The 21,465-nt window shown below is 44.0% G+C and overlaps 1 protein-coding gene across 7 annotated transcripts in view; it reads right to left on the bottom strand.

Moving 5' to 3' along the window:
* The window catches only part of heatr5a (HEAT repeat containing 5a), a 187,825-nt gene that overhangs the window by 133,683 nt on the left and 32,677 nt on the right, over window positions 1–21,465 (bottom strand). For all 7 annotated transcript variants that reach the window (XR_011982490.1, XM_072698932.1, XM_072698927.1 and 4 more), the window contains exons 5-6: window positions 19,726–19,875; window positions 3,234–3,405 (exon numbers count right to left, since the gene is read on the bottom strand). Coding sequence is in view for 6 of the 7 variants with exons in the window: in XM_072698932.1 (XP_072555033.1) it covers window positions 3,234–3,405; window positions 19,726–19,875 (322 nt within the window). In the remaining variant the exon portion in view is untranslated. The remainder of the gene's footprint in view (window positions 1–3,233; window positions 3,406–19,725; window positions 19,876–21,465) is intronic.

The raw sequence follows: 21,465 nt of genomic DNA, 5'->3' as shown, positions 1-21,465 counted from the left end.
ATGAACATCAAATTACAGTGTCATTTGCTTCATCCAATAGAGGTGTGTCTAAGGTTTGCAAAATGGTATGGGATGTGCTGATTGGGCATTGTTTTTCGCGCTGGGGACATGAATGCGCAACTTATTATCTGCAGGTGCAGTATTTGTGGGAGTGTCTCGATTACGCATTGCGCACGTAGTCTCCGTGAGTTTACCCAGTTATTTTCGGACAACAACTTTTTTGACTGAAGAAAAATGGCTCGGATGACTTTCACTGTTGAGAAAGCACAGAAGATGATTTTGAAGAGTGGTTCGGGGGAAGAAAGTGTCGCTTTTATCCATTGATTCGATGGAGGAGGACGCTTTTTTGCGCGGAGAGGATGCAACGCTCGACATAAGTACATTTATTTACAGTTTACTCTTTTATTCTATAGATTTTTATAATTCCGTGATTCAGTAAATTACAATTAACATTTGCTTTGGTAACACTTGTATTGTGGTACATTGGGAAAAGTTCCGCATCGCCTTTGTCAAGCTTTGAAGTGTGCAAAGTAATGCAGCGCTTTTGGCTTTCACTTGGGCAAAGTTACGCGGGGCTTTGTTTGGGCAAAGTTATGCGGGGCACTTGTCGGCCTTGTTTGAGCAAAGTTATGTACAGTACTTGTCGGCTTTGTTTGGGCAACATTATGTACGGTACTTGTCGGCTTTGTTTGGGCAAAGTTATGCGGGGCACTTGTCGGCTTTGTTTGGGCAAAGTTATGCGGGGCACTTGTCGGGCTTTGTTTGGGCAAAGTTATGCGGGGCACTTGTCGGGCTTTGTTTGGGCACAGTTATGCGGGGCACTTGTCGGGCTTTGTTTGGGCACAGTTATGCGGGGCACTTGTCGGGCTTTGTTTGGGCACAGTTATGCAGGGTTAGGGTTAGAAACAAAATGTTTCTTATGACCCATAAGTGGTAATGCATTTAGAAAGAAAGACGCTATCCCAAAACACTGCTAGTTACACTGCGGCCATTTTGGATAGGTTTTGGATAGGTTTGGCACAAGTCGTGTGAATAAAATATAGATTTTCCTACAAATGTGTGGTGATTTTGTGTGACAAAATGTTACTTATGACCCATAAGTGGTAATGCATTTAGAAAGAAAGACGCTACCCCAAAAAACACTGCTAATTACACTGTGGCCAGTTTGGATAGGTTTTGGATAGGTTTTGGATAAGTTTGGCACAAGTCGTGTGAATAAAATATAGATTTTCCTACAAATGTGTGGTGATGATGTGTGACAAATTGTTAATTATGACCTATAAGTGGTAATGCATTTAGAAAGAAAGTTGCTACCCCAAAAAACACTGCTAGTTACACTATTGCCATTTTGGATAAGTTTCAGATTAGTTTAGGTTAGGTTTTGGATAGGAAAGGCTCCCAGTTGCACCATTTGCTCTTTCCTCCGTAAAACCTGTTGGGCTGCATCAAATGATATGAAATTGGGCACACATGTAGAAAACAAGTTTGGGAACCAGATTTTTAAAATTGGACCTATTCCATCATGTAGTTTTTGAAATATTTACAAAAATCCAAGACACAAAGACAGGTTTTTGTATTTTTCCAGCTGTTTTTGTTATATTCGCATGTCCATAAATTATACACAGGTTATTCATTTCGTTATTGAACTTCCTACAATCAATTGTAAAGGGGTCAACTTTGATTTTAGGTATCAGGCATGTGTCTGTGACTTTTATATCTGAAGTTATAAGGTAATTATTCCAAAGAGGGAAGAAATGCCCCCCCATGCAAGGGGCCCCTGGTGCCCTCCATAGAGTTAAAAAGCTCCTTGGTGGCCGAGCCCCGGGGGTGGATGAGATCCGCCCAGAGTTCCTTAAGGCTCTGGATGCTGTGGGGCTGTCTTGGTTAACACACATCTGCAGCATCGCGTGGACATCGGGGGCAGTGCCTCTGGACTGGCAGACCGGGGTGGTGGTCCCCCTCTTTAAGAAGGGGGACCAGAGGGTGTGCTCCAACTATAGGGGGATAACACTCCTCAGCCTCCCTGGTAAGGTCTATTCGGGGGTTCTGGAGAGGAGGGTCTGCCGGATTGTCGAACCTCAGATTCAGGAGGACTGTTTCCGGTGAGGGTTGGACTCCATCAGGGCTGCCCTTTGTCACCAATTCTGTTCATAACTTTTATGGACAGAATTTCTAGGCGCAGCCAGGGCGTTGAGGGTGTCCGGTTTGGTGACCTCAGGATTAGGTCTCTGCTTTTTGCAGATGATGTGGTCCTGTTGGCCTCATTGGACCGTGACCTTCAGCTCTCGCTGGGACAGTTCGCAGTCGAGTGTGAAGCGGCTGGGATGAGAATCAGCACCTCCAAATCTGAGATCATGGTCCTCAGCCGGAAAAGGGTAGAATGCTCTCTCCGGGTCGGGGAGGAGGTCCTTCCCCAAGTGGAGGAGTTTAGGTATCTCGGGGCCTTGTTCACGAGTGGGGGGATGATGGGCGCTGCATCGGTCTGTCATGGTGAAGAAGGAGCTGAGCTCTCGATTTACCAGTTGATCTACGTTCCTACCCTCACCTATGGTCACGAGCTGTGGGTAGTGACCGAAAGAACGAGATCGCGAGTGCAAGTGGCCGAAATGAGTTTCCTCCGCAGGGTGGCTGGGCTCTCCCTTAGAGATAGAGTGAGGAGCTCGGTCATTCGGGAGGGACTCAGAGTAGAGCCGCTGCTCCTCTGCATTGAGAGGAGTCAGATGAGGTGGCTCGGGCATCTGATTAGGATGCCTCCTGAATGCCTCCCAGGTGAGGTGTTCCGGGCATGTCCCACTGGGAGGAGGCCCCGGGGATGACCCAGGACACGCTGGAGAGACTATGTCTCTCGGCTGGCCTGGGAACGCCTCGGGATTCCCCCAGAGGAGCTGGATGAAGTGGCCGGGGAGAGGGAAGTCTGGGTTTCCCTGCTGAGACTGCTGCCCCCGCGACCCGACCTCGGATATGCGGGAGAAAATGGATGGATGGATGGATGGAAACCGTGAACTCAAACTGTGCATTGCTACTTCAGGTATCCTGGAGCAGCCATAAGAGCACATTGAAATTATTCAGCTGAAACATGTGATTATAGTGAATTGTGTTGCTTGTATGATAAAGGGTGAAACAAGCTGAGCAGCCTGGCTTTGGGCACCTTCTTGCTTGACAATCTGGCAGACCTCCTGCTCTTACTCCCACCACCCAGTGACACACTGAAAAATTGAAAAGATGCAGCCTACCTGTGCCCTGCTTGGCCATGAGTGCCGTAGCCAGCATGGTTCCCAGCAGCTTGGACACTATCTCACGCACATCATAGTTGGAGCCTTCAAAGGCCCGAAAGCATATGTTGGTCATATTCTCCAGCTCCGAGGTCCACAAAAACACTGCCTCCCTCTGCAGCTCGAGCAGGCACTGCAAGGCAATCAGAATCCAGGCATCACACACTGAAGTGCAATCAAAGCAACTCTAAATACTGACAAAGTATTCTAGCATCTGCATTACTAAAAGTATAAATATCTGGTACCACAATATATGGCACACAATACATAATAGTTCCTTTATTCCCAGGTTTTACATTATTTATTTTTTAAAAATCAACATTAAAAAATGTCAACTGGAAAGGGGTGCTATCAGAATGACAATGTATTCCCCAGACAGCCCACCAACCATTCAGCCCAACAAATCCCTACTCCTCCCACTGTCACCAACTTCTAAAATAAAAAAAAATACTGGATGAATTCAACTGTTAAAAACGGGGACACAATTTTCAATACGGGCAATTGTGTACTATACTAGATTGGTGCAAACTCTAATCTTCACATTTCCCAAAAGACAGGAATACCTACAATCAATAAGAACATTATTTACAAATGAAAGAAATTTTGAGTATTGGCCCTTTCACTTAGAACATACTAATGCCTCATCCACAAATCAACAAGGAATATTGGCAAACAAGTGACTTTACAAGTGAATGTTACTCACTCATTTCAGATAAACACACACAAAATGCTGTGAGCTAAGCCTGGGGTCTGAGTACAGGTTCAGCCCACTTATCTGGTGCCCAAAGAGCACTTTGTTGTCTTAAAGCTGGTTTATACTTCATGCAGACGCAGCAGCGCCACAGCGTATGATGATTGTGATATAATATTGGAAGGATGAAGCCCTATGCTGTGTCCAAATTCAGGGGCTGCACCCTTCTAAGGTTGAATTCGAAGACCGAAAGAATTACAGCAGTGTGACAAGGCTGTCCTATTTCAAAGGCTCTTTCAAATGTGGTCTAGAAATCTGATGGATCCTTCACAGTCCAACATATCCCAAGATTCACTGCACAGAGGTAAAGTAGGTGTGTCCTGGCTAGGCAAAAGGAGTGGCACTTCGTGACTCAAGGGTAAGGGCATGAACAGCTGGTGACACAAATAGGAAATTGTGTGTAGACCAGACTGACCCATTTGACAGAGCTTTCTGTTTGATCTTCAAAGGACGCAGCCTACAAAGGCTACACCTTCATAAACCACGTCCTTCGAAGGATGCAGCCCCTGAATTCGGACACAGCCATAGACCAGTCAGAGTCCAAGGGAGCACGCAATTATCTTGGATCATTTAATGCAGCTTGGCTTATCCAAATCTCCTATGGTTTTGAAGAATCCAAATAGCCAGATACCTATATACATGATTACATGATCTGGGAAGAGTCATCTGATCTTGCCGTATTTTATTATGACATCTTTTTTGGGGATGCATCAGGATGCATCATCGTTTACACTACAAAAGATATTTGGTCAAATGCATCCCAGACCACCTGACCACCCAGAACACTCGATTGTAGTTGTACATAGGCGGAACAGGCAGTCCAAATTGAAAATCAACAAAAGTTCCAATCTCATGTATATCCGATAGATGAGACAAAAAAGGACAAGATCAACTTTACTAATTCCAGGGAAATTGCAGTGTTACACCAGCAGTTATAGACAGAATCAGACCATACACATAACATGAATGCACAGTATGAAAGGACATAAATAATGCAAACTACCGAATGGCAGCCAAGGAGTAAGACCCTGGAATGTATTGCACAAAGTGCCGCCTAGTGGCACATAGCATACAAATAACAATAACAAAAAGTAGCAGTAGTAGTATTGCAATTCACTATTAATAAATAATAATAATAATAATAAAATAATAATAGTAAATTGCTATACTACGGTTATTGTTATTGCTATTATTAATAATAATAATAAAATAATAATAATAATATTGCAACAACGTAGGGAGGATGGGGCAAGCTCTACAGTTCAGCTGTATACATGTGTGTATGTCCACTGCTGATTGCTGTTGAAGGGACAAAAGATCTGCGAAGCCACTCTGTAGAACAGCATGGGTGGAGCATGAAGGAAGGAGCTGTCTAGGGAACATGGAAACTCATGCAGGGAGTGGGAGGAGTTGACCAAATGGCCTGGAATTTGGCCATCCTCCTCCTCTCACTTGCCATCTCGAAGGTGCTAAAAGAGCACCCCAGCACGGATCCAGCCCTGCTGATCAGTTTGTTCAGTCTTCCATTCCAGTGCTACAGTGTTACTGCCCCAGCATACAACTGCATAGAAGACGGCTGCTGCCGCCAATGAGTCATAACATAAAAGCACAGTATGAAAGAACAGATAGAACAACTTCAGAAGTGGTCCATGTTTGCTGAATGACCTTACTCTCCACAATAGGTAGAGTCGACTCTGGCCCTTATGGTACAAGACAATGGTGGTGTCCGTCTAGTTCAGCTTGTTATTGAGATGAACATCCAGGTATCTATAGATTGGACAGCCTCAAACTCTGTCTTCTGGATGCTCACTAGACTTACTGACGGCAGCTCAGCCCTGCAAAAGTCCACCACCAGCTACTTGGTCTTCTTTGCATTGTGCAGGAGGCAATTTCACTTTACCACTCTGTAAATACATTGAAGAGTCCCCTGTATTCGCATTCATCACCACCAGTGATAGAAAACACTCGCTGTCGTTTGAGAATTTGCATGTCAAAACAGCCTGTGTTTGCAAAGTCTATAGTGTATAAGGTGAACAGGAATCATTTTCATGATTTCATATCCAGAAGTGTAAATAGAACATAAGAACATAAGAACTATACAAACGAGAGGAGGCCATTCGGCCCATCGAGCTCGCTTGGGGAGAACTTAACTAATAGCTCAGAGTTGTTAAAATCTTATCTAGCTCTGATTTAAAGGAATCCAAGGATTCAGCTTGCACTACGTTATCAGGAAGACTATTCCATACTCTGACTACATGCTGTGTAAAGAAGTGCTTCCTTAAATCCAGTTTGAAATGTTCTCCCGCTAATTTCCACCTATGTCCACGAGTTCTTGTATTTGAACTAATGCTGAAGTAACTATTCGGTTGAACAGCATCCTAACCTGTTAGAATCTTACAGACCTGGATCATGTCCCCCCTCAGTCTCCCTTGCTTGAGGCTGAACAGATTTAGCTCAAATAACCTTTCCTCGTATGACATTCCTCTAAGACCAGGAATCATTCTTGTGGCCCTACGTTGCACCTTTTCTAAGGCCGCTATGTCCTTTTTAAGATATGGTGACCCAACCTGCACACAATATTCTAGGTGAGGTCTCACCAAGGAATTGTATAATCTTAGCATTACCTCCCTTGACTTAAACTCCACACACCTGGAGATATACCCCAACATCCTATTAGCCTTTTTTATTGCTTCCCCGCACTGGCGAGAATGAGACATGGAAGCATCAACATACACACCAAGGTCTTTCTCATAATCAGCTACCTTTATTTCAGTAGGTCCCATAAAATACCTGTACTTTATATTTCTGCTCCCTACATGGAGTACCTTACATTTGTCTATGTTAAATTTCATCTGCCAGGTGTCAGCCCAGTCACTAATTAAATTAAGATCCCGCTGTAGCTGCTGAGCCGCTAGTTCAGTATCTGCTACACCACCCACCTTGGTGTCATCTGCAAATTTCACCAGTTTACTGTATATATTGGTGTCTATATCATTTATGTAAATTAGGAACAATAGTGGTCCTAAAATTGAACCCTGCGGTACGCCACTATGAACTGGAACACTGTGGATGACACTGTGACATTGAGCCTCTTATAACTACTCGCTGCTTCCTATCCGTTAACCAGTTATCAATCCAGGTCGCTACAGTTCCTAAAATACCTGTTGCTTTCAGTTTAAGTAAGAGCCTCTTGTGGGGGATAACATCAAAAGCCTTTTGGAAATCTAAGTAGATGACATCATAACACAAGTAATAACTTATTTTAGTGTACTCGGCACGTTACTGCATTTACTGTTACGCAAATTAATCTTTATAGTTAAATACACTATATAAATTTACTGGGCTGGGAGTACGGGGTCATAGTGAGTTAGTTAATTATGGGGCCGGCTCAGTGTTGCGTTTGCAAGATGTTTGCCCTTCTGGACGTTAGTGTCCAGTCGGACTTCATCTGCGAGCGATGTAAGCTAGTGAACTCACTCATGGTCAAGGTTCGCGACCTTTAGGAGCAACTGGCGGCCGTGCTGCTCCTGGGTGGGTCCAGGGCGGGCTTGGGGTTCTGGGGGCGCTCTGCCTCCGGGCTGGGGTTCCGGCTGGGCTGGGGGGGCTTGGGTCCTGGTGGGTGGGTCGCCAGGGTGTGGGCTGGCGCGTGCACTGGGGCCCGGCCCCGGCGCGGGGACCTTCGGCGCGTTGGAGGGGCTGGGGGCCTCTTTAGCTGGTGGGGAGGTTGTTACCATCTGCCCGCAGGTGGTCCCTGCCTTAGGGGTATCCACACTGCGGGGGTGGGGGGGAATCCAATAGAGTAGGAGAATGGACCCAACCTGAGTGTCTGTTGTCTTATGTAGTCTGGGAGTTGACTGAATGGTGGGGTGGGTGTAGTTTTTCCCTCTGTGGTGGGGTCTGGTTGGCTGCCCCGGGCTCTGTGGTGCCCGGTGGTGCCGCTGCTCTGGGCCCCCGGACTGGATGGGCCTTGGCTCTCCCGCCCTGGGTGGATTTCGGGGAACGGTGGTGCTTATGGGGGTCAGCAGGGGGGCTGGCTCCAGAGGGGGGGTACTTTGCCCCCCCCGATCCTTTCCTCCCCATCCCTAAATGCTTCCCTCCTCCCGCTCCGTCACCTCAACACACATATAGGGCTTTGAGGTGCAGGTGCGTCGCTGGGATGCAGGGGAGGTATTCCTCCTCTGTCCCCCCGTGGCCACCTGTGTCTCAATCACACATCACAACTTAGACACTCTCATTACTTACTCTCTCATGACACATACATTTAGGGCCTTGGGGGTGGGCACAAGGAATGGCGTCCAGAGGGCGGTCTGTTCATTCAGCCTTACCTCTGGTGCCAGTGCCCACTTCTCAATTTTAAGTTGCATATAGACATTGAGGGTTCTGGGGAGGGGCCGAGCTGACACCAGCTGCTGATTGGCAGAGGGTGGTTAGCACCATGCCCTTCCCCTGTTTTAAAGCACTTTAGAACAACACGCACCAACACCACATATGAGCGGGCGGAGGGAAGCATGGGGTCTTTTCACGCCCCCGTTCTCTGTTCATCATCTGGGGCCGGGGGCTGGCAGGAGCTGGCCGTCCGGTCGGGGTCTGGGCTGGTGGGCTTCTCGGCTGCTGTGGGGTCCGGGGTGGTCTTCTTGTCCCCATGCCAGAGGAAAAAAGGGATCCATCTCCGAGGTCTGGTGGCGGATTGCCCCTCTGGGGGCGGTGGTGCCTAGATCTCGGAGTATAGAGTATATATGGGGAGTGTGAGTGTGTGTACGGCGTTCATTTCTGTGTCTTCATGTTGGGCGAATGGGTGAATATTTGTTTATGTGTGCATGAGGGTGGGAACGTATGCTTGTGTATGTGTGTGCCTGTCTGTCTATACGTATGTGTCAGGTTGGGTCTTAGACTCCACCTGAAATAACATCTCAGGCTCTATTACCCCCCGCCACACTCCCTGCTGGTGGATGAGGCCCCCGGCCGCCGATGCGTTGGTGGTTCTCGATGTCTGGGGCTGGATGCTCTGGTGTGTGCTGGCTCACTCTCGGCGGTTGCCTGCCGGGGCCTGGCCCTTCCGGCTCTGTCGGGGCCCTGGCTGGGGGGTGGGGGGGCCCTTGGATCTCTGGGCCCGGGGTCCGGTCTGCCCTGGTGTGGCCGGCCGCCGGCGGGGCCTGCGTGCTCGTCGCCACGGCCCCCTGGGGCCCCTGTGATGTGGCTGCCGGATGGCCCCCCTCCGGAGCGCTCCTCTGCCCTTTTCTCGGTGGGGGCTGCAATTGTCCCTGCGTTGGTCCTCCTGGGGTTCCCGTGCCCTGGGGGGCCTCTGGATATCTGGGGCCCGGGTCTCCCCCGGGTCGACTTCATGTCCTGGGTGGGCGGGGCTGTGGCTCCCCACACACACTACTAGACAATTACTTGGAGAAACCTTAGGAACACCAGCGCGCTGACACACAGGTGTGCACACAGGTGCTCACGGACACGTGCTCACGGACACACACTGTCTTGATCGGCTGTTGTTTCTGGGCATGGGTTGTAAGGCTGGTTGTGTGTGCTGTTCAACAACATTTAACGTTTGATGGTCGTTGTGATTAGTACAGATGTTGTATGTTGTCTTTCTCTTTTCAACAGACATGGAAGCAGATTATCTGTTTTGTTTTTTTCTTGTTTTTTTTTTTTTTTTTCTTTTGTTTTTTTTTCTGTTTTCTTTCCATTCCTCTCTCTCCCTCTCTCTCTCTTCCCTCCTTCTCCTTTGTCCCCCCCCTCCCTCTCCTTCTTTTGAGGAAGTAAATAAAAATATAAAATAAAATAAAAAAAAAATAAATAAATAATAATAAAAAAAAAAGAAGGAAAAAAAAATATATAATAATAATAAATAAATAAATAGATAGATACAGTCCCCCGCAGAGGGGGGGTGGAGGAGGGAATAAAAAAAAAAAAAAAAAAAAGAAGGAGCAACTGGCTCTCATCCAATGCAACAGTGAGTTAGATGAGCTAGTTCATACACCATTTAGGGAGATGGTGTGTACGCCACTAGCGGGGGGGAGGGAGAATGAAGAGCAGAGAGGTCAGGAGAGCTAGGTGACCGTAGGTCATAGACGCAGGAAAAGGCGTACACACGTTACAGAGGCGGCATCACCTGAGGTGTCTGTGTCTAACAGGTTTCAGGTGCTTCCAGCTTTAGAGCCGGAAGGGACTGGGGAGGCAGGTGGGCCCTTGGGCACTGAGGAGCCCCCTCCCCCCAGAAAGAGGGAGGTTGTGGTAGTGGGGGATTCAATTATTAGGGGAGTAGACAGTTATGTGTGCACGCGTGATAGAGGGTCCCGTACGGTGTCTTGCCTGCCTGGTGCCCAGGTAGGAGACCTTCCAGATCGTGTGGACAAGCTTTTGGCCCCAGCTGGGGTGGATCCAGTTGTCGTGGTGCATGTTGGCACCAACGACATAGGCAAGGGTAGAAGGGCTGTTCTGCAGGATAAATTTATAGAAGTCGCCAATAAGCTTAGAAGCAGAACATCCATGGTGGTATTTTCTGAAATACTCCCCGTGCCACGCACAAGTCAGGCTAAGTTAGCTGAGATAAGGAGATTAAATGCTTGGCTAAAAGGATGGTGTAGGAAAGAGGGGTTTACGTTTATGGGGCACTGGAGGACCTTCTGGAACAGGTGGGACCTGTTCAAGCCGGATGGGTTGCATCTGAACCGGAGGAGAACCAGTGTACTGGGAAGGCGTATTTGTAGAGTAGTTGAGGAATGTTTAAACTAGGGACTGGGGGGGCAGGGAGGTTAGTTAAGTATGTAACTTAGGGGAAACGGAAAGCCCCAAAAAATCATATTATAAGTAGGCACTGTAATAGGCCTACCCTTTGTTGTCTGTATTTAAACGCCAGGAGTATTAGGAATAAAATTCATGATTTAGAGGCTCTTATCTCATCGGACTCTTATGATATTATAGCAATAACTGAAACGTGGTTGAGTGAAAAGGATCGACAAGAATATAATATGGATGGTTACACGTTGTTCCGTAAAGACCGTATAGGTAAGAAGGGAAGTGGTGTTGCAGTATACAGTATGTAAAGGAAAACTTGCAGGCAAGGGAGCTTACTGATATAAGTAAAAGTACGGAAGCTATATGGGTAAAATTAGATGCTAAAAACTCAAATAACCTAATTGTCGGTGTTTGTTACAGAGCACCTAATGTAGCTGCTGAGGAAAGCAGATTGTTATACAGTGATATTAGGATTATGAGCAATAAAAATGATGTGGTAGTTATGGGTGATTTTAATCTACCGGGGGGATGCAGTGGGACAGTGTTGCTGGCTCTTCTGAAAATTAACTTGAGATGGTGGAATTAGTACAGGATTGTTTTTTTACTCAGTTTGTTAACACCCCTAACAGGGGAAATGCCATTCCTGATCTTGTTTTCTCTAATAACCAGGACAGGATTGGTAAATTAGACGTTTTAGAACCACTTGACAGTAGCGATCATAACATGGTTAAATTTGAGGTTAAGTGCCCGAAGAGCGAAGTCCAAATCAAAAATATATAATGTTAGGAAGGCTAACTTCAATTGTATGAGATTAAAACTAGAAACTGTGAACTGGATGGAGTTAAATAACACAACTGTTGAAGAGGTATGGGAATTTTTAAAAAGCACATTATTGCAAGTACAAGAGGACTTAATACCTGTTTCCAGCAAGAATAAATCTAGGAAATTGCAACCTAGGTGGTTTACTAGGGAAATAAAGTATAAAGTAAGGAGGAAAAGGGCTTTGTTCCAGAAATGGAAAATAACTGATGATGACAGAATAAAGCAAGAGTATCTAAATCTACAGGCTGAATTAAAAAATGACATTAGACGAGCTAAAAGGAATGTCGAAAGGAAGATCGCATTGGAGGCTAAGGATGACGTTAAAAGTTTCTTCCAGTATTTTAACTCTAAAAGAGCTCTAAAAGCTGAAATTACTAAATCTGCAGGATAGTAAGGGTCTTATAATTGAAAATGACATTGACATAGTAAATGAGTTCAATGATAGTTTTGCACGGGTATTCACTGTTGAGGACACTAGTAACTTACCAGTTCTTATTACTAATCCAACATCGTCTATAACTAATATATATATAACTGAAGCTGATGTTTTGCAAAGCCTAGCTAAGCTCAAAATAAATAAATCACAGGGCCCTGATGGCATCTTACCTATAGTGTTAAAAGAGATGAGGGATATTATTTGCCGACCCTTAACTTTACTGTTTCAAAAATCCTTATCTGAAGGTGTGGTACCTTCTGATTGGAAGCATGCCAACATAACGCCCATTTTCAAAAAAGGGGATAGAAGTAATTTGTCAAACTATAGGCCAATCAGTCTAACTTGTATAACTGGTAAAGTTATGGAGGCTATAATCAAAGAGAAAATGGTAGATTACCTGGACTCAAATAACATTTTGGCTGATAGCCAACATGGATTTAGGAGAGGTAGATCCTGTTTAACAAATCTGTTGGAGTTTTTTGAGGAAACTACTCAGGAAGTTGATGATAAGAAGACCTATGATGTCATCTACTTAGATTTCCAAAAGGCTTTTGATGTTGTCCCCCACAAGAGGCTCTCACTTAAACTCAAAGCGACAGGTATTTTAGGAACTGTAGCGACCTGGATTGATAACTGGTTAACAGATAGGAAGCAGCGAGTAGTTATAAGAGGCTCAATGTCACAGTGTCATCCACAGTGTTCCAGTTCATAGTGGCGTACCGCAGGGTTCAATTTTAGGACCACTATTGTTTGTAATTTACATAAATGATATAGACACCAATATACAGTATATAGTAAACTGGTGAAATTTGCAGATGGCACCAAGGTGGGTGGTGTAGCAGATACTGAACTAGCGGCTCAGCAGCTACAGCGGGATCTTAATTTAATTAGTGACTAGGCTGACACCTGGCACATGAAATTTAACAGACAAATGTAAGGTACTCCATGTAGGAAGCAGAAATATAAAGTACAGGTATTTTATGGGACCTACTGAAATAAAGGTAGCTGATTATGAGAAAGACCTTGGTGTGTATGTTGATGCTTCCATGTCTCATTCTCGCCAGTGCGGGGAAGCAATAAAAAAGGCCAATAGGATGTTGGGGTATATCTCCAGGTGTGTGGAATTTAAGTCAAGGGAGGTAATGCTAAGATTATACAATTCCTGTGAGACCTCACCTAGAATATTGTGTGCAGGTTTGGTCACCATATCTTAAAAAGGACATTGCGGCCTTAGAAAAGGTGCAGCGTAGGGCCACAAGAATGATTCCTGGTCTTAGAGGAATGTCATACGAGGAAAGGTAATTTGAGCTAAATCTGTTCAGCCTCAAGCAAAGGAGACTGAGGGGGGACATGATCCAGGTCTATAAGATTCTAACAGGTTTGGATGCTGTTCAACCGAATAGTTACTTCAGCATTAGTTCACATACAAGAACTCGTGGACATAGGTGGAAATTAGCGGGAGAACATTTCAAACTGGATTTAAGGAAGCACTTCTTTACACAGCGTGTAGTCAGAGTAAGGAATAGTCTTCCTGATAACGTAGTGCAAGCTGAATCCTTGGGTTCCTTTAAATCAGAGCTAGATAAGATTTTAACAACTCTGAGCTATTAGTTAAGTTCTCCCCAAGCGAGCTCGATGGGCCGAATGGCCTCCTCTCGTTTGTATAGTTCTTATGTTCTTCTTATCATCAACTTCCTGAGTAGCTTCCTCAAAAAACTCCAACAGATTTGTTAAACAGGATCTACCTCTCCTAAATCCATGCTGGCTATCCCTCAAAATGTTATTTGAGTCCAGGTAATCTACCATTTTCTCTTTGATTATAGCCTCCATAACTGTACCAGTTATACAAATTGCTCTGTAGGATACCTCCAAGAGAAATGGAACATAGGGCTCTATTTTGTACCAGTGCAAAGCACGATGCAAATTGGTTTTTCTAGTTTCGTATCAACACATAGCTCATTTTCACACCATGCGCGCACATCATCAAAATAGTAAATGATTTTGCATCCACTTTCTGCTTGTAGGAGTGGTGTTTTTTAAATGAGGCGTGGCTGGGCACATTGTCGGCACGTTGCTATTTAATAGCAGTGCAAAGTCATTGCACTTTTGGCCAATAAAAACTATGTCTAAAGTTAGTGGAGCATTATTAAACAGTAAGGGGCGTGTTTTAGAAACATGCAGGTGCACGATGCTCATTATTCACACAAATACACGCTCAAAATGCACTAATGGTATTTCAATTAATTTCATTTATATACATTTTACTATAGTTTCATATACACTGCTCAAAATAATTAAAGGAACACATTTTAATCAGAGTACAACATCGAGTCAATTAGACTTCTGGGAAATTGTTCTGGTCTGTAGCACAGGTAGTCCAACTCCTCCAGGATGGCGCATCAATACGTGCCATTGCCAGAAGGTTTGCTGTGTCTCCCAGCACAGTCTCAAGGGCATGGAGGAGATACCAGGAGATAGGCAGTTGCTCTAGGAGAGCTGGACAGGGCCACAGAAGGTCCTTCACCCATCAGCAGGACTGGTATCTACTCCTTTGTGCAAGGAGGAACAGGATGAGCACTGCCAGAGCCCTACAAAATGACCTCCAGCAGGCCACTGGTGTAAATGTCTCTGACCAAACAATCAGAAACAGACTTCATGAGGGTGGCCAGATGGCCCGTCGTCCTCTAGTCCTCAATTGGAATTTTCCATAGAATACTAGAATTGGCAAGTCCGCCACTGGCACCATGTGCTTTTCACAGATGAGAGCAGGTTCACCCTGAGCACATGTGACAGATGTGAAAGGGTCTTAAGAAGACATGGAGAATGTTATGCTGCGTGTAACATTGTTCAGCATGAACAATTTGGTGATGAGTCAGTGATGGTCTGGGGAGGCAGATCCATGGAGAGACGCACAGACCTCTACAGGCTAGACAATGGCACCTTGACTGCCATTAGGTATCAGGTTGTAATCCTTGTACCCAGTGTCAGACCCTACGCTAGAGAAGTGGGTCGTGGGTTCCTCCTTGTGCACGACAATGTCCAGCCTCATGTGGCGAGAGTATGCAGGCAGTTCCTGGAGGATGAAGGAATTGATATACAGACGCTGGAGGCACCTGCAGGGTCTACAGAAGTGCCCAGTTTGTGAATCATGACCCTAGCCTTGTTGTTGCTACTCTGAAGATTCAGCTTAGATCCAGTAGGCTATCAACTACTGGGAAAATGAGGCTGGACTTGGCCAGATTTAAAGATCAAGCTGTTTCTGATGAGTTTGCATGCGGTCTGTGTGAGGAACTTGCAAACTTTGATGCGACTGCCAACTCTAATGTGATGTGGGAAACCTTCTGTGATAAGACCATGAAGGTTGGTGCTGCTGCACAAGAGGAGGTGTTTCATCTCACAGGGCACCCTAGATATTATCGAGAGGAGTCGCAACGCACGACTTGGTGTACCAGGAACTGAGGAGGATGACTGTGAGGGCTCTGAGGGCAGATAAAGACGTGTTTGTTAGATGAATCTGTGAGCAGGTGACACATCGGTGGTTTATTTGAAATATAGTTTAGTTTTAGTTTTCTGTGTGGTTTCGTTAATTTTTATTTAAAAAATCTATTTAGTTTAGGTTTAAGGGGTTTACCTTAGATTTTCATTTATTTTTAGGTATAGACAGAGACTTGCAGGACTTTGTTAGTGTAAGGCTGCAATGTTACAGAATTTAGTCTTCAAAAGACATCCCGTCACGTGGTTTGGAATACCTAAGGAAGAGCTCCAGAGTAGCAAAGGGAGATATCTGTATTCAGAGCTCCCACATAGTGCTGTGTGAATCTACATCTGTAATCAGATATTTTCTGCAATTACTCTGTGTCCACTCAGCTGAGGTATGTAAATGTTGTATTGTTTTTGTTTGGATGGTATAGTTTAGGAATTGTGGCCACATGTTAGAATTACATTAATGTTATATTTGGTTAAAATGATGTGTCTTGTATTAATTGTGAATAAATTGTGTTTTGATTACTTCTTGGCTGTCTGACTTTGCTAACCTCTGCATATTTTCCGTAGACTGGGTTTATTTCGAACATTCTCTTGCAGCCTCTGACTCGACCCCGTTTCTCCGAGACCCGATGTGACTGACCAAGTTGAGTTACGGTGAATACCAGCTCAGCCTCTGAAGCGCGCACACACTGAGTTACGGCAAAAGACCAGCTCAGCCTCTGAGGCGCGCACACGCTGGGTTATGGCAAACACCGGTTTAACCTCTGAGGCACTCACAAACTCAGATACAGCAACAGCAAGTGTCGGCTGAGCTTGTGAGGGGTTATAGGTAGCCGGGCCCGAATGGTCGTCAAGGCTGACATTGTGTTATGTTGTAGGGATTTCCCACTTTCTAAACAGAGTCCTACATAGCAGACCCGCAGATCACCCTCTCAGCCGAGGCGAACCCGGTATACTCCACCGTCCGGGATTAATGGGAGTTAAGCAATAGAAGGCACACCCCAGGAGTAATCGGAATAACAGAAATGTCATGACTAAAACACCATAAAAGATCTTTAATTAAATTGGAGTCACATATAATTCGGTTGTACCTAAAAGGGTGGGTAACTTACGTGTTGGCACTTGAATTATGAATATTCAGGATCACAGACAACGTGGCACTGTAGTGTGCTCGGCACACCACACCCACTTTCTGTGAAGTATGAACCAGCCCTTAATGTGATTAGATTCACTAGATCTGTACTGTATCTGTTCTTTCATATTCACCATTGACTTGGACTAGGGATAATTGAGATGACTAAACCCCCCCATGGTAAATTTCACCAAGTTCCCCATGATAAATTTCGCTGATCAGCTACTGGATTGCTATTGATAAAATTTGCCAGGGTTGGTGACAGAAAAAAAAATCATAATCCTTATTTTAGTATACTCAGAAAATTATCTTGCACCCCACCGTTTGAGATTCACTGACCAATACAATGATCCAAGGAAGCTAGTAAAAAGATCCATGGGATTCTTGATTATTTTTCAAGGGTGTTCACAATAGAGAACACAAGTAATTTACCACCAATTAATACGAATACAGCATCGTCTATGACCAATATATGTATAACTGAGGTTGATGTGATACTAAGCCTAGCTAAACTCAAAATAAATAAATCGCAGGGGCCTGATGGCATCTTACCTTTAGTCTTGAAAGAGATGAGGGATATTATTAGCCAACCTTTGACTTTAATATTCCAGAAATCGTTATCTGCGGGTGTGGTACCATCAGATTGGAAGCATGCTAATATAACACCCATATTCAAAAAAGGGGATAGAAGTAATCCAGCAAACTATAGGCCAATCAGTTTAACTAGCATTACTGGAAAAATAATGGAAGCTATAATTCAAGTGAAAATGGTAGATTACCTAGATGCAAATAACATTATAAAGGATAGCCAACATGGATTTAGGAGAGGTAGATCCTGCTTAACGAATCTGCTTGAGTTCTTTGAGGAAGCTACAAGTGAAATTGATCACAAAAAGGCCTATGATGTGATTTACTTAGATTTCCAGAAAGCCTTTGATGTTGTCCCCCACAAACGGCTCTTGTTAAAGCTTAAAGCTGCAGGAATTTTAGGAACTGTGGCAGCTTGGATCAAAAACTGGCTAACTGATAGGAAGCAGCGAGTAGTTATTAGAGGCACTATGTCACAGTGGGCCTCCGTTTATAGTGGGGTACCGCAGGGTTCAATTTTAGGACCACTATTGTTCCTAATTTACATTAATGATATTGACACGAATACATACAGTAAACTGGTTAAATTTGCAGACGACACTAAGGTGGGCGGGGTAGCAGATACTAATCAAGCAGCAGAGAGGCTTCAACGGGATCTGGATTTAATTAGCGAATGGGCTGATACTTGGCAGATGAAATTTAACACAGATAAATGTAAGGTAATCCATGCAGGGAGCAGAAATATACAGTACAGATATTTTATGGGTTCCACTGAAATAAAGGTAGCTGATTACGAGAAAGATCTCGGTATGTATGTTGATGCTTCCATGTCCCACTCTCGCCAATGTGGGGAAGCAATAAAAAAGGCGAACAGAATGTTGGGTTATATCTCTAGATGTGTGGAGTTTAAGTCAAGGGAGGTGATGTTACACTTATATAATTCCTTGGTAAGACCCCACCTAGAATACTGTGTGCAGGTTTGGTCACCATACCTCAAGAAGGACATTGCTGCCTTAGAAAAGGTGCAACGAAGAGCTATGAGAATGATTCCTGGTCTTAGAGGAATGTCTTACGAGGAGAGGTTAGCGGAACTGAATCTGTTCAGCCTTGAGCAAAGGAGACTAAGGGGGGATATGATTCAGGTCTATAAGATTCTAACGGGTCTGGATGCTGTTCAGCCAAATGACTATTTCAATATTAGTCTAAATACTAGAACTCGTGGCCATAAGTGGAAATTAGCGGGAGAACATTTTAAAACAAATTTGAGGAAGCACTTCTTTACACAGCGTGTAGTCAGAGTATGGAATAGTCTTCCTGCTATTGTAGTGGAAGCTAAAACCATGGGTTCCTTTAAATCAGAGCTAGATAAGATTTTAACAACTCTGAGATATTAGCTAAGTTCTCCCCAAACGAGCTTGATGGGCCGAATGGCCTCCTCTCGTTTGTAAATTTCTTATGTTCTTATTTATATGGCGCATGACTGTGTTCACAAGATGGTGACTGCAAGCCTCCCTTTCTGCCCTCTGCTGTCCCCTGTTGCTGCAGTTTCAAGTTTGGGGGTGATTTAGGGTCTATCAGGTAAAGATTTTCAGGTGTAGATTTTCATCCATATAATGTTTTTGTGAAGTAATAAGATACATCAAACAGAGTACATAGAGTACTAATATCAAATAGAGTCATCATGTTGTCTTATCTAAATCACCCTTCTCTTTGCTGTCACTAAGCACTGTTGCTTCAATGCGTTTGGCTCAAAATTTTATCAGGTCCAGATTTTCACCTTGACATCAGATCCAAAAAGGTTGGAAAATATGTCTAATACTTTTCAGATTATAGTGCTAAAGGCAACTTCCCTTGAAAAAAACTGCCTTTTTTGGTATCGCTATCCTTCAATTTTGAGGGTGCTCAGTCTCAAAATTTGATTACTTCCAGTTTGTCACCCTTACATCTGCAGAGGTTGAAAAAGATCCATACAGTATAATTAGAGTTACTGTGTTCATCTACAGCTGCTGTTTCCCTCCTCTGCAACCACACAACACTGCTGCTTCATTTTTGGGGAAATTTATCTGAAAACAAAAACGTCTTTATCCATATGTTTTCGTAAAGCAATAAAAGATCCATCAAATACTTTTTGACTTACCACATTCATAAACTCAAATGTCATCTGCTTTCACCCATCTCTTTGCTACTATAAGCGGTGTTGCTTCAGTTTTTGGGTGATCTGTCTCAATATTTAAACAGTTCCAGTTTGACACTTATACAATACTCTGAACAGTTTGCAAAAGATCTGTAAAACAATTTTTGAGTTGTCGGCTAACACACTAAAGCCTCTCTGGCAGCGTCAGACCAGTGGTAAAACCATATGTAAGACCAGAAATCCAGGGTATCCAATAATATTAGGCTGACAGAAAGGTTGTTGACATACCACATTACATAATAGCAACACAGAGCAGTACTGGAGACAGTAAGAGGACAGGTCATGGAGGGCTGTCCCACATACCTTAGCTGCAGCACAGCGCACCGGCATGGCGCGGTCTGTCAGGCAGATGCGCGCCACCTTGTACACGTCTCTGTGGCATGGCAGTGCGCTGGGCCCGAGCCCCCGCAGGATCTTCTCGATGCTCAGCATGATCTCGTACCGTCCCTGGGACTGAGCATCACCACAGCACCACAGTGGTTTTAGGAAACAAGTGTTAAGTACATGCATCCATTTATGTGGTTCTACAGATGTATGTTAAACCCCACTATAAACTCAAGCTGTCAGGAGTCTAGGCAGTAAATTGCAAAGAGACTAGAAAACTGTTAAGTACAAAACACTTTGATTTAGCTACAGAACGGATGAACTGTACAGCTGACTTAAGTAATATATAATGAATACTTTAACGGGTTAGCTGAACTGATTAATTCAGAACTTTAATCGTTTCACATTTCCCACCTCTTTCCCTCAATCAAATAAACGGTTAATACATATAATAATATCCATTAAAAACTATGTGCAAAAAACTGACAATGCAATGGAGTTCAGTGCTACTTCCCTGCCAAAAAATACACTGTCAGGGCTTGGGGAAGCCTTTAGGTCAATGCAAAAAAACAGCCATAAAAGAGAACATGATAGTCTGTTGGGCCCTCCCAGTGCCCTGTTAGGACTGACTCATCAGTGGCAGCAAAGCCAAAATTGGGCATGGTATTCAGAGTCTACCATAAGCTATTCTAAAGCAATACAGTATCAAGCCTGATTTAATCAAATGGCAGTTTAACATTGCACGGTGAACACATGACACATGTGGCTGTCCTAATCTGAATTAATAGATATTCTGATTTGAACAACAGGGAAAAAGTATGGATTATAACTAGAGCTGGTCGATACGACCTAAAATAATTTTTCACTTTTTGGATGGTGACGGTATTATATCACAGTTTATTACACGGCTCTCTGGAATGCTTGATTCTGATTGGTCAGTTGAGACATTTGCAGGTTCGTTCTTTTCAAATAATGACCGCTCCAAAGTAATAACGCATAGCCGGTACTACTTGTATGTTTAAAATCAGTCCGCGCCAACAAAGATTATTGTTTAAAAATGTTAATTTAAAACAAATATGTCAATAAAATGTTTCAAATGTATATTCATGTCCAGTTTTTTTCCTTATGTGGCAAGTAGCCGTGTAATAAGCTCCGCTTCGCGTCGGGTCCTGATCACACTGTCGGGGCTTATTTCTGCGATAACTACCGGCTGCCTTTACATTATCCCTTACATAACTTTTTTTCCAAGCTTTAGGAGGGGCAGCATGTCCTGTCCCTTTATGTAAATAAAAATATTCCAAAGTACAGGAATGCATTATTTTCAATTGGGATAACTGGGAGAATTATTTTGCAAAAAGCCTGAAGATCTTGACAACTTTTAAGTGCTACAACAAGTTTGGCTGTACCAAAATAAGAACACTTTTGTGTGTCACATGGTAGCTGTGAGCCAAGTTGTATCAGGGAACACCAAAACACACAAAGGAAAGCATCAAGGCACACAGCTACTAAAACGAACAGTGAAATATTTAAATGATGTGTTATACAGAGTAAACTAATAAGGAGGGTAACATAAAAATGCATCAGTGCTATCATAACACAGTGATAAAGCATGCATAATACAGATATTTGCTGCGTGTCAGATGATAACCAAATCAGTTCCAAATAACTGACACCTCGGCTGTTTCTGACATTCCACTCTTGTCTTTTTTTTTTTTTATT

Source organism: Paramormyrops kingsleyae, chromosome 14 (genome assembly GCF_048594095.1).
Source record: "Paramormyrops kingsleyae isolate MSU_618 chromosome 14, PKINGS_0.4, whole genome shotgun sequence".
In the NCBI taxonomy this organism is placed as follows: Eukaryota; Metazoa; Chordata; class Actinopteri; order Osteoglossiformes; family Mormyridae; genus Paramormyrops; species Paramormyrops kingsleyae.
The sequence above is the reverse complement of the archived record's forward strand: the minus strand, read 5'-3'. Positions and strand labels throughout refer to the sequence as shown.